The sequence below is a fragment of the Acomys russatus genome, chromosome 32 (genome assembly GCF_903995435.1).
Source record: "Acomys russatus chromosome 32, mAcoRus1.1, whole genome shotgun sequence".
Lineage (NCBI taxonomy): Eukaryota > Metazoa > Chordata > Mammalia > Rodentia > Muridae > Acomys > Acomys russatus.
In genome coordinates, this window is record NC_067168.1 from 24,814,029 (window position 1) to 24,832,870 (window position 18,842).

Below are 18,842 nucleotides of genomic sequence, written 5' to 3' on the forward strand. Positions count from 1 at the left end.
CCACAGCTCCTCTACAGCGTGCCAGTGGCTTCAGCTCAGTGGCTTCCGAGCTCTCCCCAGGGTCCTTCCTTAAAACCTACTTTTCCGATGGAACCATTTCCACAGGGTCCAGTTAGGACTGGGCTAAGTAATAAAGAAGAAAACGGTAATGAGTCTCAAGCTGTCTTTTGGCCGTCCTAGTTTGGGTCACCCTCATCTGCGTAAATACAAGTCATCTCAGATGCTGTCGCGTGTCATTGATGAAAAGGAACGCTTATCTGCTGTCGAGGACAGCAAGCTGGGAGGCAAGTAGCAACCCGGCTGATGATCTGTTTTTATAAGCCAAATCACACCACACAAGTTCCTCCGCCAGGAATTGGACCTCCCACATCTCTGGTACTTGAACATGGAGACACACTTGCTTATTTACGTGTGTACAGCACACTGCCGAGCTTTCCTCTCCACTGGCTCTGCATTAGGTTTCAGGCTGGCCGTTAGAGGGGAAATGTGATTTCAAAAGCATTCACAGAGCAGTGAAAGAAGCAGGAGGTTTCACAGCTCACACCAAATGTGTGGATGTGTGTTTGTATGTATATTGTGGCATTTGCTCATACATACACACCCTCACGCAAAGAGAAACTAAAAGGCAGAAAAACAGAGAGAACCCAGTTTGGGCTGATTAGACAAAGGTTTTAATTCCAAGGAAGTCAGAAAAGGAAGGTTTCACCAAGTCTTAGACACAATGACCAGGTGTTTTTAGGGTTGATAAAGGTATTGTATCTTCAGTGCCTTTTACACCACAGTCCGAGAGAGAAGCTTTCTGAATACGGTTCTGACAACCACCTTGCAGGACAGGGCTCTGTATCCCCACTTTATAGATGTGGAAGCCAAGGCTCAAAGGGTTCATTCACTTGTTTATAGTATCTGATGAGGGAGTAATAGGGCCAAGATGCAAAGTCAAGTTTCTCTAGCACCTACACTCAAAATTTTACTTTACAGGAGAGGAGAAAGAATTGTAATGTCTATGTCAAAAAGAAAAAAAAAAAAAAAAGACACCACCCAGGATTTCATGCAGGTCCATACACTAAGCCAGACACTACTGGCTGCTCCTTCAACAACTTAAGACCAGCCCGAGCAATACAGAGGAGCCCTGAGGGTCCACGGGTCAGTCTGGAACCAGGCAAGGGAAGACAGGCATGCGTGAGGCAGGGGCATGGCTTTCTGGGAGGGGCTGGCCTCGGAAGAATCCTAGAGAAAATGATACCTTCATCTGACTTCACTTGCGTAACAGTGAGAATCAAGCTGAGGAAGACCTTCTAACCATAAGGCCAGAGGAGACTCGGGATAACTGCGGGTCAGAGTATATTGCACTTCAATGCTGAGAAATAGTTGAGGGCCGCTGTGTCTCAGCTGGAGAGGTAACCCTATGAAGTCCTTCAGAGCCACGTGCTATTTGCCTAAGATGATTAAGGACAAGTCACGGAAGGGGTCCATATCGCCCTTCAGAATGGGCGCTGCCATGTGTAACATCGCGCGGTATTCAAAGGTGGTTTCGGGTCTGTGGTCGAAAGAATGACGCTTCTTCCTTGAGCCAGAACACTGGGTTGCACAGATAAGAGCAAGCTCTGATTCCCAGTGCACACTCCAGCCAGCACGCATGCTAGTAGGTGAGCCTGAGGTGACTGATACTCTAGACTCGACGGCTGTACTGAATGACCTCCGTGCCCGGAGTCTGGCAACCAGGAGGAGAATGTACATGGAGCCCTGAGGTAGTGAGACTGCTGGCATTTTATTAAATTTATCATAACCCTTCAAGGTGACATATTGTTCTAGAGACTGCTGCCTTACAGGTGTTCAAGGCCAGGACGGCACCTGCAAGCAGTTGTCCAGAGGGTGTGCACAACTCAGAGAGGGTGTACACAACTCAGAGAGAGGGTGTGCACAACTCACCTAGGCAGCTTCATGCACACTTCCAGCTGTCTTCTTTTTCCCTGTAGACTCAGAAGTGCATTGAAAAAGAAAACTATCTCTCTGTTCAGTGTCTCTCACAGGCCCTCCTGAATCTTCTCTTTTTCAGTGATGGGGATATAAATTACAGGAACCTTAAAAACAGCAAGCAATGTCAGGGGCAGGGTGTGTTACATAGAAAACTCAGTTTTATTGTTCCTCCCAAATATTCCTCAGGGATTATGTGCTCTAGTAATGAAACTCCAAGTGCATTGAAATAAAGAAGGTCTGCCCTGTAAATATAAAATAAACTGTTATGATAAATGTATGTGTTGTGACCAAATATTACTTGTCTCAAAATAAATAAATAGCAAATGGTGCTCTTTTCAGCCCCCTAGTGGTTGGAAGGGAAAAGACAAGAAGAATTTCCAGAGTCGCTCCCATTCTCAAGGCCAATAAACTTTTACAAATGGCTTGGTTTTAAACATGAAATGGTTATGTTCTAAATGAAGAAAATGAAGGAGATATATTATATATAGTATATTTATAATATACAATGTGAATATATATTCACATAATCTAGATCAGTGGAAGCCTACATCGCTGTTGATTTACTTTCTCTCCCTGTGCTGTTTCCCCAGTCTCACCAAACTCAGCAACTGTTACACACAAGGAGTTCCCTTACAAAATTAGTTCTTCCCTGATCTCTACTCACTGTGAGCTCCCTACCCTCTTATAAATATGCCATTTACTCTGCAACAAAGTAGTAGACAACCTTGGAAGAAAGAAAGCTGCCTGCCTGTCAAAGTGTCCATACTGGAAGGAAAGCAAACCATTTGGATGTTCGTTGTTTTTCATCCTTGTTTTCACCAGAACAGCAGCATATCACATTGGTCCCTTCAAACAGACACTCCTCTGCCATACTACTTTTTAAAGACATTTTCGTGATAAGTTTGTCCGCCTTTTCAAAGACTCCTGGTTAAGGTACGGGAAGGGGATGAATGTTAGAAGGCACTTGTGTATAAAATCTTTTTCATATTATGTCACAAAATTAATAGATTAGAAAGAATGGAAAGATCACTTTCCCCAAATTTATCATCCGTGCGAATGACAGGAGAGGCAATGGGCTGCTTCCCCAACTCCCCAGTGTCCAGAGAGATTCAGTCTGCTGTGCATTCCTTCCCCCTTTCTGCTACCAAGCCTCTATATTAGGCTGTCTCTAATTGTGAGTCTTTTCCCAACAAGGACAAAACCTCTATCTTTAAAATACTGCCAGCAGGATTCCGAAGACCACATATCCCCTCTCATCTTCACCTGGCGGAGACCAAAAGCATGCCAGCCCTCCCTCAACAGCACGCAGAGAATCAACAAGTTACTGCTTAAGCTCTTCATCCTGAAATCAGCCACATCCTCCCCTGAGCCCACCATCACCTACCCTAACCGGCCTCCTGCGACACCACCCAACCTCAGGCTAAGGCGTAAGGACCTTCTGTTCCAGACCCGCCCTCCAGACACTGGCTCCCCAATCCGCGCTCCTCCGGAGCTCCCAGGCAGCTGTCAAAGTCTGGGGCTCGCCAGCTTCTAGGCTCCCCTGATAGCGCCAGCGTTCAGGAGAATCTTGGAGGACTGGAGAGGTCAAAATCAATTAGAAAGACTAGGAAGAAGCTGCTGGGCTCGGAGACTCAGACCTCCTTAGAAAAAGCAGAAAGCGAGCGGTTGTAAGGACCATCACACCCTGCGCTTCTTCCCCCGACTCTGTCCATCTGGAGGGCGTGCGTTCCCAGGGGAGCCCGAGCCTGAGCCGGCGCTGCTGAGCCTGCCGAGCGCCTGGTTGCGTGTGGGCAAGGCTTTCAGGAGCCTACAAGTTCCCACGCCATCCCCAAGCTGGAGTACCAGTCCAGCTCTGCACGCTCCTTTGAAGACGCTACTGGTTTTTGCCCTCGGGCAGGAGCAGCCGGACACCTGCTTTACCCTACACCTCTGCACCCGCTACAGCGCCTAAGCCCTGCCCTGCTCCAAGCATCCAAGAGCAGAGCCTGCGATGCTCCCACCCCAGCACACGCGGCCCCCAAAGTTCTCTGCACTCCATAGACCTCGCCTTCTCCTTGGCACCTGGACCCCGCCCAGAGGTTGAACTGGAGAACCTCTTGGGTCCAAAGCTTGGGGCGCTGACTTAGGGGGACTATGCACGCAGAAGCCGAAGCTGCCAGAAGAAAGGGTGGATACTGCACGCCTAAGTCCGCTATCTGCACCCTCCAGCCCGCCCTGTCTCCCTTCAGAAGAGGAAGAAACTTCCCCAGCACCCACCTTTCGCCGCGAGGAGGCGGCGCCGCCGGCTGTCCCCGCCGTCGCCACTGCCGCCGCCGCTCCCCACGCCCAGCACCAGCAGGAGCGGCACCAAGCAAAGACTCCCCGGCAGCATCCTCGCCGCCTAAGCCGCCACCAAGCTGCCTCCGCCGCCTACCGCTCGCGCCTGTCTCGCCTGCCGGTGTCCGCCGGTGCCCGCCGCTCCGCGGGCCGCCTCACTGTCGCTGCCGGGTGCGCTTCAGGCGCCACCGCCGCTGCCGCCGCCGCCGCCCTCACCCTCGGCCTCCGCTGCCCTCAGCCGGGCTGCTCGCTCGCCGGCAACAGCAGCGCTCACTGGCGCGGACCCGGAGCGGCTCTGGCGCTCACCCCGGGACGGCCCGTGACGTCACGAAGGGAGGGAGGTGGCTCGTGCATATTCATGAGACGCGGACATTGGCGCGGGGTTGCGCGCTCCCCCGCCTCGCAGCTCTGGCCCCCAACTTTCCTCAGCCATCCCCAAAAGCTGAGCACTGGCGTGATCAGGCTCGGTCAGGCGCTGGCTCCCCGAGGACCCTAGTGGAAGGCTCCAAGGAGCCTTTAGGGCCTGGCGTCCCTCCCTGCGGCTCTCCAAACTGCAGCTAAGAGGTATGCCGCCGAGCTCCTTCACAAAGTGATCACCCGAGGCCTGAGGAGCTTCTGTAGAGATGCAGGCAACCCTACCCTGATGAACCCTTTGAACCGATCTCCCTGCGGAGAGCCCAGGATAGTGTCTCTGCAGGCCCTGCCCTTGGATATGGAGCTATGGTCTAGGGATGGACGCTGTATGCAGCCTGGTCTGGGGAGGGCGCCAGGCGCTCGCTAAGCTACAAAGCACCGGTGCCTCTAGGAGTTGTAGGGCAGAGATCGCCAAGGGCCTGCTTGCCAATGCTTGGCATCTGAGCCATCTCAGAGAAGCAGGGGCAGTCATTCCTGGAGTCTGAGGGACTAGCTAAGTCAGAAAAGGCAACCTTCAGTCTTCAGTGAGAACCATGTGCAAACTTCCCCTCAGAAGTTGCCAGCTTTACACTGTCACTGCCTCTGTAAGAGCATGGGGGGGGGGGGTGTTGTTGTTGTTTGTTTGTTTTTTGTTTTTGCTGTCATGCCTTCTAAAATCTCAGGCCAGGCAACACCTTCCCTGGAGGTGGGGTTCATAGCACTCTCCACACCCTCAACCACACTCAGGTTCCAAAAGGTGCAAGAAGGTTCCCAGCAAAATCAGCTAAGGGCTCAGCATGAATCACTCGGTGTATTTCTACAGATGGGCTGTTCTCTCACAATCCAAGGGTCATCATACGTAGTTGAGAAATGAGGTGAATAGAAAAACACAGAAGCATACAAAACTATCCCTTCGTTTCTCATTCCGTTCAAGGCATTTCCTGAGCACTAAACAAATTGTGACTGCTGCCTTAGGCAAGGAAGGACACACAGGCTTTGCCCCTCTAAGACGCCAAAGGGGATGAAAGCAGCTGGAGTGGACATGTCATGGTCCTGCACATTCTTCATTGGTGCTCGATGTGAGCTTCTACAAATCAATTAGCCAAATGTGTGTATTGAAACACTGGCTAAACAGCATCGCATAATTAATAAGTGTAGTTTAGAGTACTCAACCAAGCCATAAAATGCATTAAGAGCCTTCTGCTGTCCAGTCTTCCTGTGTGGTCCTGGCCGCACAGCCGGGGGCGGGGGCGGGGGGCGGGGCTGAGGTGGTGAAAGCAGACTTCAACATTTGAGACACCAGGAGGTGCTCAGGAGCAGCTGCAAATTCTGGCTGTCAAGAAGTCGGGGGGGTGGGGGGGGGTGGGAGGGGGTGTGATGGTGGTGTTCTGACCAGGCGATGCCACAAAGCAACACCTGTGCTATCGTTCTCCTTTCACACTGAGGGAAATGGGAGCTTATCAGAGTTCCGTCCCCCCACCCACCCAAGGTAAAAGAGTCTAGCAAGTGCCAGACCAACACCAAGACCTCGCCAGTCTCAGATTTTTAAAGTCACAATCCAGAAAGAATGGCCTGCAGGGGTGGATGCTGACTGTGCAAAGTCAGAGAAGCCAGCGAATGGGAGAACTGTAAAACTGACGTGTTTTCTTTCATTTGTCCTCCATCAGACTCAGCTGGTGTTTACTCCCCTTGTTTAGGCAAAATAAGAAGCTCCTTACCGACTAAACATCATCCCATCCCTGGAGGTCCTTATGCTAACTGTTGTTAAAAAACCAAGCGGTCCCAAATATTTAACATGAAGTTTCAAATTCAGACCAAATAATGAGAAGTAGAACAGAATGATTTATAAAGCATCCTCAAGCAGGAAATGACCAGGAAAGAACAGCACAGAGAGAAACACAGCAGGGATAGAGCACTTACCAACAGGCACAACATGGCTTCCATCCATCTCCTCACCTCATGAGGGAGGGTGAGAAAAGGTTGCTAGATCAAGCTCTGCAGTGGCCTCTGTTTAGTCATGCCTCTCTGAAGCTGTTCCCTGTAGTGATGCTCTGTTACTTCAGCTCTGAGTTTGGCTGTGTGGTTTGCTTTGGCCTGAGCAGGACCATGCTTGATGTTTTTTCTTTCTTTCTTTCTTTCTTTCTTTCTTTCTTTCTTTCTTTCTTTCTTTCTTACTTTTTTGGCTCCTGCATTGGGCGGAGCTAAGCTGTCCCAGCCAGCCAATGCCACTCTAACCTGGCCAGCACAAATGATCTTCAAGTTGACCACAGGCACATGAGCAAGCTCAGACAAGATTGATCAAGCCAGGCTCACATCAGAACTCTCCAGCTAATAATCAAAAAATTTAAATGGGAGGATTCAAGATGTGCTGACCATGCATGGTGTTTGATCCACAGGATGGAGCCAAGGGACCAGGCTGGGAGCTATAAACCACAAGACCTGGAGAGTCCTAGGTGAGAGGGGTCCACATAGTGCAGAGCACAGGTGGGTCTGGCCTTGGACCATCCAACTGGTCCATGGAGGACTGGTTCCCAGTCCCCAGAAGCTGGCCTCATACCTGCCTGCAAGCTGTAACTGTCCTATATACCTCAGACTCAGTATCTGGGACTGAGTGTCTGTAGACGGTGAAGTACCAGCATCTAGATCTTCTGACCCAGGGGAGAACTCAGGAGAATGGGCGGATCTAACCTCAGACCACCCTGTTAGTCCACACAAAGGCCCATGGTCCTGTGGCCTCAGGCAGGGTCTCCAAAGCCCAGCCTAGCCTATCAGGCTGTACCTGTAACTAACTCTCTCTCTCTCTCTCTCTCTCTCTCTCTCTCTCTCTCTCTCTCTCTCTCTCTCTCTGTTTCTGACTGGACTCTGTGGATCTGGGATAGATATGACTTCATATCACCCAGACAGTCCGTGGAGGGACCGAGGGTGGCTACGGTCCAGTACCTGCACTCTCTGGCAGACTGAAACAAAGACCCAGAGACCCAGGGCCCCAGTGGCCAAGGGCAGAGTCTCCAAAGTCCAGCTAAAGGCAGGATAATGGCCTGCACCTACACTTTCTCATACTGAACCTTGGGCGGCAGAGCACCAGCCCCAACCTCTACTGGCCCAGTGGGGAGCCCAGGGTGTGGACCAAAGTCCCCTGGAACTGAACCCAGGTCACCTGCCTGATCAAGGGAAAGGTTTCCTGATCCCCACAGGTGAGGGGTCTCAACCTATAGACACTCACCAATGAACTGCTCTCAATAGCCAGTGAAGGACACCAGAAACTACCTCCCAATGTCAGAAACAGCAAGATGACTAAAGGCCCGTGTAAAAGCACAAACAGCAAAAGCCAAAATAATATGGCATCTCCAGAACCCAGTTATCCCTAAGAAATCAGCCCTAAGAACTCAAACACAACTGAAGCACACACACAAAAAAGACCTCAAATCCTGAATAATGAAAGTGAAAATGAAGGAAACAAATAAAATCTGTAAACAAATACAGGAAGATTCAGCTAAACAGATTAAGGACTTTAGAGAGGCCATGATAGAAGCTTATCAAGAGGAAATGAAGAAATCACTGGAAGAATTTTAGGAAAATGCAAACAATCAGATGAAGGAAATCAATAAAATGATTCAAGAACTGAAGATGAAAATGGAAACAATGTTAAAAGCACAAACAAAAGAAAGCCAGGAATGAGAGAACTTAGAGAAGAAAACAGGAAGTGCAGAGGTAAGCATCACTAACAGAATTCAAGAGATGGAGGAAAGAATCTTGGGTGTAGAAGATACAAATGAAGAATGTATTGAAACCATCAAAGAAAATGTTAATTCTGAAAATTTCCTGACACAAAACAGCTAAGAAATCAAGGACACCATGAAAAGACAAAACCTAAGGATAATAGGAATTGAGGAAAGAGAAGACACCCTGCTCCAAGGCCCAGAAATATTTTCAACAAAATCATAGAGGAAAATTTCACCAAATTAAAGAAAGAGATGCATATAAACATACAAGAGGCCTACAGAGACAAACTACAACTAGGATAACAAAGGAAATAGATAACTTCAATGTAGCAAAACATAACCAGACAAACACACAAACACTCTACCACAACCAACATCAAAATCAAGAGACTTAACAGTCACTGGTCATTATGGATTCAACTATCCAATAAAATGACACAAACTAACAGAATGGATGAAAAACAAGACCCAATAGTCTTCTACATTCAAGAAACACATCTCAGCCACAAAAACAGGCATTACTTCAGGGTAAAAGGCTGGAAAAGGGTCTTTCAAGCAAACATTCACAAGAAGTAAGCTGGTGTAGCCATTCTAATATCTACTAAAATAGACTTTCAACCAAAATTAATCAAAAGAGATGATGAAGGACACTTCATATTCATCAAAGGAAAATTCAACCAACATGACATCACGATTCTAAACATCTATGCCCCCAATACAAGAGCACCCACATTTGTAAAAGAAACATTAATAAAGCTTACACCACACATTGATTCCCATATATTAATAGTGAGAGACTTAAACATCCCACTTTCACCAAAGGGTAGGGCAATGAAACAGAAGCTAAACTGAGAAATAATGAGACACTAACTGATGTCATAAATCAAATGGATCTAGCAGATATCTACAGAATTTTTCTCCCAAATACAAAAGATTATATCTTCTTCTCAGCACCTCAGGGGACCTTCTCCTAAATTGACCATATAGTATGTCACAAAGCAAGCCTCAACAGATACAAGAAGATTAAAATAAAACCTTGTATCCTATCAGACCACCACAGACTAAAGCTGGACTTCAGCAACAACAGAAATAACAAAAAGCCTATACACACATGGAAACTAAACAGCTCTCTACTCATTGACAACTGGGTCAGGGAAGAAATAAAGAAACAAGTTAGGAATTTCCTAAACGTCAACAAAAATGAAGGTACAGCATACCAAAATGTATGGGACACATTGAAAACAGTGCTAAGAGGAAAGTTCATAGCACTAAGTGCTTTCATGAGAATTTCATGGATATTTCATGGAAATATCTCATATAGGCAACTTAGCAACACATCTGGAAGCCCTAGAAAAAAAGAAGCAGAAATACTCAAAAGGAGTAGATGGCTGGAAATAATCAAACTCAGGGCTGAAATCAATAAATTAGAAACAAAGAGAACAATTCAAACAATCAACAAAAGCAAGAGCTGGTTCTTTGAGAAAATCAACAAGATAGAAAAACAGCCGAACTAACTAAAAGGTAGAAAGACACTATCCAAATAAACAGAATCAGAAATGAAAAGGGAGACATAATGACAGACACTAAAGAATCATTAGATCCTACTTCAAAAGCCTATATGCCACAAAATTTGAAAATCTAAAGGAAATGGACAATTTTCTTGATGAATTCCACTTGCCAAAATTGAATCAAGAACCGGTAAACAAATTAAATAGTCCTATTACTCCTACAGAAATAGAAGCAGTCATCAAGAAGAAGTAAAAAAAAAAAAAAAAAAAGATCAGGCCAGATGGTTTCAGCATAGAATTCTAGCAGACCTTCAAAGAAAAGCCAATACTAATACTCTTCAAGCTACTCCACAAAACAGAAATGAATGGAACATTAGAAGATTTGTTCTATGAGGCCACAGTCACCTTGATACCTAAATCTCACAAAGACCCAACAAAGAAACAGATTTTCAGACCAATGACTCTTATGAACATTGATGCAAAAATACTCAATAAAGTACTCACAAACTGAATCCAAGAACACATCAAAAACATCATTCACCATGACCAAGTAGGCTTCATCCCAGGCATGCAGGGATGGTTCAATACATGGAAATCCATCAATGTAATCCATCATATAAACAAACTGAAAGAAATAACCTCATGATCATCTCCTTAGATGCTAAAAAAGCATTTGACAAAAATCCAACATGAATTCATGTTTAAAGTATTGTAGAGATCAGGGATAATAGTCATATACCTAAACATAATAAAGGCTATATACAGCAAGCCAATGGCCAACACAAAATTAAATGGAGAGAAACGCAAGTAAATTCCACTAAAATTAGGGACAGACAAGGCTGCCCACTCTCTCTGTATCTCTTCAATATAGTACTTGAAGTTCTAGCTAGAGCAATAAGACAACGAAAGGAGATCAAGGGGATCCAAATGATAAAGGAGGAAGTCAAAGTATCCCTAATTGCAGATGATATGATAGTGTACATAAATGACCCCCAAAATTCTACCAGAGAACTCCTACAGTTGATAAACATCTTCAACAAAGTGGCTGGATACAAAATCAACTCAAAAAAGTCAGTAGCATGACAAGCATGCTGAGAAAGAAATTAGGGGAACCACACCCTTCATGATCATCACAAATAATATAAAGTATCTGGGTGTAACTCTAACCAAGCAAGTGAAAGACTTGTATAAAAAAAAACTTCAAATCTCTGAAGAAGAAAATTGAAAATGATATCAGAAGATGAAAAAATCTCCCTTGTTCATGGACCAGGAGAATTAACATAGTAAAAATGGCCATCTTACCAAAAGCAATTTACAGATTCAATGCAATCCCTATCAAAATACCTACACAAATTTTAAAGACCTTGAAAGATCAATTCTCAACTTCATTTGGAAAAACAAAAGAACCAGAATATCTAAAACAATTCTGTTCGATAAAAAATTCTCCACAGGAATCTCCATCCCTGATCTCAAGCTGTACTATAGAGCAACAGTAATTAAAACAGCATTGTACTGGCATAGCAACAGGCTGGTTGACCAATGGAATAGAATTGAAGACCTAGAAATAAATCCACACACCTATGGGCACTTGATTTTTGACAAAGAATCCAAATCTGTACAATGGAAAAAGGATAGCATCTTCAACAAATGGTGCTGGTCTAACTGGATGTCTAGACGTAGAAAAATGCAAGTAGATCCATGTTTATCACCATACACAAAACACAAGTCCAACTGGAATAAAGACCTCAACATAAAACCAGAGACACTAAATCTATTAGAAGAAAAAGTGGGGAAGAGCCTTGAACTCATTGCCATAGGCACCAATGCCTATGCACCAGTGCCAATGAACACCAACTGCCCAGGCACTAAGGTCAACAATTAATAAATGGGACCTCATGATGATGAGAAGTTTCTGTAAGGCAGGAGACACTGTCAACAGAACAAAGTGATGGCCTACAAACTGGGAAGATCTTCACCAACCCTACATCTGACAAAGGGCTAATATCCAAAATATATAAAGAACTCAAGAAATTCAATACCACCAAACCAAATAACCCAATTAAGAAATTGAATTCACATTTCCACTTGGTGGGGAGGCCTGATGGCACTCAGAGGAAGGGTAAACAGGCTACCAGGATAACACCTGATAGTCTGTGATCAAATGGTGGGGGAGGAGGTTCCCTCTGTCACAGACCTAGGGGAGGAGAATAGGGTGAAAGAGGGAGGGAGGGGAGAACAGGAAAATATAAGTGATGTAATAAATAAAACTTTTTAAAAAGAAATGGGGTTCAGAGATAAACAGAAAATTATCAACAGAGGAATATTGAATGGCTGAGAAACACTTAAAGAATTGCTCAACATCCTTAGTCATCAAAGAAATGCAAATCAAAATGACCTGAGATTCCATCTTATACCCATCAGGACGGCTGAGATAAAAAATTCAAGTGACAGCACATGCTAACAAGGATGTGGAGAAAGTGGAACACTTTTTCATTGCTGGTGGGAGTGCAAACTTGTACAACCACTTTGGAAATCTATCTGGTGCTCTCTCAGAAAATTGGGAATAGGGCTACCTCAAAACTCAGCTATTCCCCTCCTTGGAATATACCCAAAAGAGGATCCATCACACAGCAAGGACATTTGCTCAACTATGTTCATAGCAGCCTTATTCAAAATAGCCAGAACCTGGAAACAGCCTAGATGTCCCTTGGTCGAAGAATGGATAAAGAAACTGTGGTACATTTACACTATGGAATACTACTCAGCTATTAAAAACAAGGAAATATTGAAATTTGCAGGCAAATGAATGGAACTAGAATTGATCATCCTGAGTGAGTTAGCCCAGAACCAGAAAGATACACATGGTATATACTCACTTATAATGGGACACAAGCCCAACACGGATGTCCACTGTGAGTCTTCACTCAGCGGGGGATTGAGACAGATGCTGGGACTTGCTATTGGGACTCCAGATGAGAGTGGTATGGAAGAATGGGAAACAGAAGGACCTAAAGGGTCCAGGAACCCTACAAGAAGACCATTAAGTCTGGTGAATCTGGACCGAGGGGGGAGGGCTGCACAAACTGCTGTACCAACCAAGGACAATGCATGCAGCAAACCTAGACACCCTATTCAGATCTAGTCAATGGACAGTGCATTCTCCACAGTTGTGCGGAGAGTGGGGACTGACTCTGACATGAACTCTGGTGCCTTCTGTTTGACCACTTCCCCTTGGTGATGAGGCCTGGTGGCACTCAGAGGAAGGGGAAACAGGCTATCTGGGTGAGACCTGATAGTCTGTGATCATATGGTGGGGGAGGAGGTCCCCTTCTGTTACAGGTCTAGGGGAGGGGATTAGGGTGAAAGAGGGAGGGAGGGGGAACGGGAAGATACAAGTGAGGGGATAACAATCGAGATGCCATCTGAATAAATTATTCTTAAAAAAAATATATAAATGGTTGTTCCATTCAGTCACTGTGTTTAGGAGTAATTGATTAGGCAATCCTATAGCCACTGCATAAGGTCATTACAAAAAGTGAAAATTTCATATGAGGCACTCAATATGCTACTGATGGTCGATGTTTCATAAATGCAAAAATGTCTCCTTCACCTGTTTTCCAATCAAACCATGATTTGGCTTACTTAGGTGGCAGAAAGGCAAAATGACCTGGGTTAGAGTAGATGAAAGTAAGAAAATTTATCTTAAAAATACTCAGGCCACAAAGAGCTTCCAGCTGTGCCATTTGTACAGCGCACCACTGTGATGTGCACTTCTGCTGGGCCGCCCCAGATCAAGCAAACCGGCAGCCTCAGTGCTAGCCTGGGTAATGGGGGTCGTATGTTTCATGGGCCCTTTCATTCTTGCAACAGTGGTTGCTATTTCTCACTTTGTGGTGATCAGATTTCTACCTCCCAAAGTTTGAATAGCTTAGCAACATTCACATAATTGAGCAGAATATTAATTCACATCTGCCTGATTCCACATTCCATCGCCCCCCCCCCCATATGTGATAGATTCGAGGAGAGGCACGGGGGACAAATAAGCAATTGGAAAATAGTTTCAGGTCAGAAAAGGTAGCTTTGGGGTTTGACTTTTGAAATCATTATCCTTCATCACCTCTGAGTAATGACCATTTAAATAACCCATTATCACCAAAGTGGTGATACACAGCTCTGAGTTTGTTGAGGCTACACTCCTTATCCTTGACTCGCTCTCATCCTTTTAAAGGCCTAGATCAGAATTTCACAAGGGGGCCTTGGCTGCTGTAAGCCTCAAATCCAGGGCCCCACCTGCAAGGCAGTAATGAATCTCAGGCAATTCATCTGGGTCAATAGTTTTAATAAATAAATAACTCCTCTGTTACAGAAAATAGAATCTAACAGGAACAGATCTCACATAAACACAGCAGTTCTCTCTCATTTTCAACAGGGTCATTAATGCTTTGCCCAATTAAGCCCCAAAACACAGCCCCTGAATAATTTAAGCTGAATAAACGAAGAAAATAAATAAATTATACCTACTTATGGAAACGTACTTTTTAAAAAGAAAATTAAATGGAAAATTTCTACATGACTCACATTTAATTTAACTAAGAGTACTTAACTTTGAAGACAAGGGTAATGTACTGGCTGGTTTTGTGCATCCACTTGACACAAGCTAGAGTCATCAGAGAGGAAGGAGCCTCAGTTGAGGAAATGCCTCCATGAGATGCAGCTGTAAGGCATTTTCTCAATTATTGATCAGTGGAGGAGGGCCCAGCCCATTGTGGGTGGTACCATTCTTGGGCTGGTGGTCCTGGGTTCTATAAGAAAGCAGGCTGAGCAAGCCAGGGGAAGAAAATCAGTAGGCACCATCTTCTTGTGGCCACTGAATCAGCTCCTGCTTCTAGATTCCTTCCACGCTGAGTTCCTGTCCTGACTTCCTTTGTTGAAGTGTAGGTCGAATAAACCCTTTCCTCCCCAACTTGCTTTTATTGCTTATGGTGTTTTGTTGCAGCAATAGAAACTCTAAGGCACTCAGAGGAAGGATAGCAGGCTACCAAGAAGAGACTTGATACCCTATGAGCATATATAGGGGGAGGAGGTCCCCCTCAGTCACAGTCATAAAGGAGGAGAGTAAGGGGAAAATGAGAGAGAGGGAGGAATGGGAGGATACAAGGGATGGGATAACCATTGAGATGTAATATGAATAAATTAATAAAATAAAATTAAAAAAAAAAAGAAACTCTAAGACAGGTGAAAAAACAATGACGTTCAAAAACTAAACTTGTGTATGTTTCCCCCAACCCCATCTCTGCAGGCAAAACAGGGTCTCTGTGGCCCTGGAGCAACTAGGAATATCACTGAGTTTTCTACTTTGCTCTGAAAAACTTGGGACAAGGACAGATGCTGCTGATGCAACAGAAAGTTGGTTGGTTGCTTGGTTGGTTGGTTAGTTTTGTGTGGAGAGCCTCAGAAAACGTGGGTAAATGTGTAAAGAACTTATGGAGTTCTGAGTGAGTGTATATTGTTGCTATGTGCACAGCTAGGGTCAAAGGACCCATGGGCATGGCAAAGCCTCCCACAACCACTGGGGATGATGAGGCTCAAAAGGAAGATAAAGCCTTTTCCTCTGGTCTGAGTCTAATATTGGCAGTGTGTGAAAAATCTAGCAACTGCTGCTTCCTCCTTCCAGAAGTCTACAGCCAGAGACTGCTGCCTGCAGGCACCCACTACAGGGACTATCTAACTGCTTCCCCCGTGCTATACATAACATTCTGGGGGTTCTAGGATTTTTTGAGTAGTCAGTGACACTCCACCAGAGTACACGTGGCCCACAGGACCCCTGATTTTCTGTCTATGTGTCTGTGCATCTGCCCTTTCTTCATTCCCCAGTCACCCCAGTCAGGTCAAGTCCCACAGGTTCAGCTTTGGTTGTGCTTGTTTGCTTCTGCTTTGGGTTTTGTTGTTGTTGTTGTTGGTTGGTTGGGTTTTGTTTGTTTGTTTGTTTGTTTGTTTAAGTTCACATGTTTCTTCTTCAGACAGCAGTAAAAAGTGCTTGTTCACAACCCAATTCAGTTCATGGTCAATGCCCTTTGCACTTGAGTGTTTTAAGCTTAGTAAGAAACAATGAGTGACCAAAACAAAAGAAAGAAAGAAAGAAAGAAAGAAAGAAAGAAAGAAAGAAAGAAAGAAAGAGAGAATAGAAAAAGAAAGCAAAGCAGATGTCATTAATTACAGTGAGGCACTATTCCTATACACTATCCTATGTTCTTGGATATATATGTCCTGGGGTAGTCTCTCTGTTAAAAACATCCATAAAATTCATCAATATTCTTTCTCTGTGAGACAGAATCTATGTCTCCCCTTTTTTAATGTGAGCATTGACTTCAGTGTCAGCGGCACTGCGTGACTTCTTAGCACTAATCACGATAGCATCTGCCTTGTGTGCTAGGATGCTTACATATGAAGGCTGGGACTTCCACGTCTAGCTTCTCACATGGAAATCCTGAGACCACTATGTGTGGGCACTGCAGGCCATGTGGAAAGACTTCGTGAAATAACATTGATGGTCTGAGATAAATCCAATATTTGAGTCATCCAAGAACTTCCAGATACTGGCTAGCTGTGAAATCACCCTGTGCCCAGGATCCACCCTTAATTCAGATATTTATCTTGCCAGATATAGCCTTGGGTACTATGGTCTTGACTCCTAGCCACAGAATTCAGGAATACAATTAGATGGTTGTATATGCCATTAAGGTGTGGGGTGACTTAATATGCATCAAGAGTAACAAGAATATATTTATTCTCATTTTTCCCCCCAACACTAAAGATTGGTAGGAAGGCAATGTGCTGGGAAAGTCAAGTGTAAGTAACCTGCTTGGGTAGCCCAAATGTTGAGACTTGCAGAGGTAAGGCAATGCAGTGCAATCGGTTTTTTAAAAACTGGAATTAGTGTAGCTTGGTAACAAGAAAGTAACTTCTAGGCTCAGACAGGCTGAGGTAAGCACAGTTCAACTGCTCTCTTCTAGGTCTTTACCATTTACACCTTGGTGTTCTTCTCTGCAAATGGAGACCAAGGAAGCTTTGGTTGCTTTCCAGGCTAAATGGAAAGCAGCTAAATTCTCTTTCTGCCATGTGGCAGGGACACAGTCAGTTCAACCACTGATAGTTATGGTGGCCGTTCACCCAGTGTTCCACAGGTCACAGATAATATATACTGATTCTAACTTTAGCATGTGGTGTTTTTATACAGGTAAAATATAGATCAGTGTGGACACGCATGGAACCACAGGAGTCCCAGCACCATGAGCATCTTTTCCAGTGTTGCCATGGAAGCAGCAGCCTGTACCACCTTGTCAGAGGACTTTGGGTGTATTGAGAGTACTGAAATCTAGCTAGCCTGTCATTCCAGAGTTCTACTCCACTTACGGGTACTAATGGAACCCATCCTTTATGAAGTGGGCACAGTATACTCTACTTCATTGAGGCCAGCAAAAGACTGAAAAAAAAGAGAGATTTCTTATTTCCATTCGTCATCTAGGAAAACTAAATCTTAAAGGTAGCAAGTGACCTGCTCCAGGAGATTAAGGAGCCTTCTTGTGGGGAGTCAATGAAGTCCTGACTGAATGTATGATTGCCACCATCACATCATGTCAAGGACTCCCATACCCACAATCCATGGCAGTGGCAAGACCTTCCCCAGATGAGGCTCAGGGAAATGGAGAAGCCTTCCCCTGGTCACAATACATGTGGCTGATAATGTCTGCAGAAAGCATCAGCCACAACTTCCTGTACCGTGATGACTGCAGCCTGGGATGGATACCTACCTCACTGAGATCAGCTAACCCGCCTCCTCTTCCAGGTATATACAGTAGATGCCCGCCCCCTCCTAGTTCATCAGTATCTAATGAACCTGCTGAGTTTCTAGGCTGCTGTTGCTTCTCCATCAGGGTGCATGACCCACCCAATCACAGCTTTTCTGCACACATGTCTGTCATTTCTTCATTCCAAGGCAGGATACTCCCAAAGCCATGCAGACTATGACACTTTCTACAGATGAAGAGAGCTGAGATTTTAACTTGGTTTTTCAAACCAAGTGGGGCAATGTTGCCTCCCTTCCAACAGCTGTAGGTATGGAATTTGGGCAGACACAGTTAGGTGTGTGGCCTTGATTCACCATACTTTAATCCCAGGACAAGTTTTGCAAAGCAATGTTTATAAGGCCTCTGATATTTCCCAATTTTGGTCCTATCTCTTCTTATTTCTGTCAGTGCAGAGTGTCCTACTTCCTTCTAATTTTCTTCCTTTACCCCTATGGGCTTGGAATGAGTTTCCTGTCACAAGGGACCTTCCCATCCCTTCCTCTTACACATGACTTTCACATAACTGCCTGCTCCACCATCAAAAGCTAGCTCTTCTTTACTGCCAAGACACCCCTTCAAGGCCCCATTTATGCTTATAAGCAGAAAACCAAAGTTTTGTGTCCAACATGCAAGACTTTGGTCAGGCTGACTCTGCATCCATTGATAACTCAACAGTGACTGCATTATAAGAGTTCTCTGTGCCCACCCAGGCTGACGTCTTCAGTGTTCATCAATAGAGACCAGGCCAATTCTTCTGCTACTTCTTGGCTCACGCACAATTACATCATCTACTGCTGTGGCCTGGAGTGTAAACCTCACATCTGTACGTTTAAGACTCAATAATCCTCAGTACGTCGAAAGGTGGCTGCCTTTGAAAACAGGATCTTTAAATAGGTGGATAAGTGAATGAAGCCCGTGATCCAATTTGTCTAAACCCTTATAACAAAAGTTGAACTCGCACATAACAAAGGGAAGGCCATGGGAAGACAGAGAAGGTTGCCATTTTTGAGCCGGAAAGATCTTAGAAGAAGTTAAGGCTGTAGAGGCATTGACCTCAGATTCCTGGTGACCAGACTTGG

General features: G+C 45.0%; 1 protein-coding gene across 1 annotated transcript in view; it reads right to left on the reverse strand.

Moving 5' to 3' along the window:
* Positions 1 to 4,425, reverse strand: part of Clstn2 (calsyntenin 2) — a 623,041-nt gene extending 618,616 nt beyond the window's left edge. Inside the window, exon 1 of the mRNA XM_051140799.1 lies at positions 4,234 to 4,425. Coding sequence (XP_050996756.1) covers positions 4,234 to 4,348 — 115 coding nt within the window. The 5' untranslated portion in view covers positions 4,349 to 4,425. The remainder of the gene's footprint in view (positions 1 to 4,233) is intronic.
* Between the last annotated feature and the right edge of the window lie 14,417 nt (positions 4,426 to 18,842).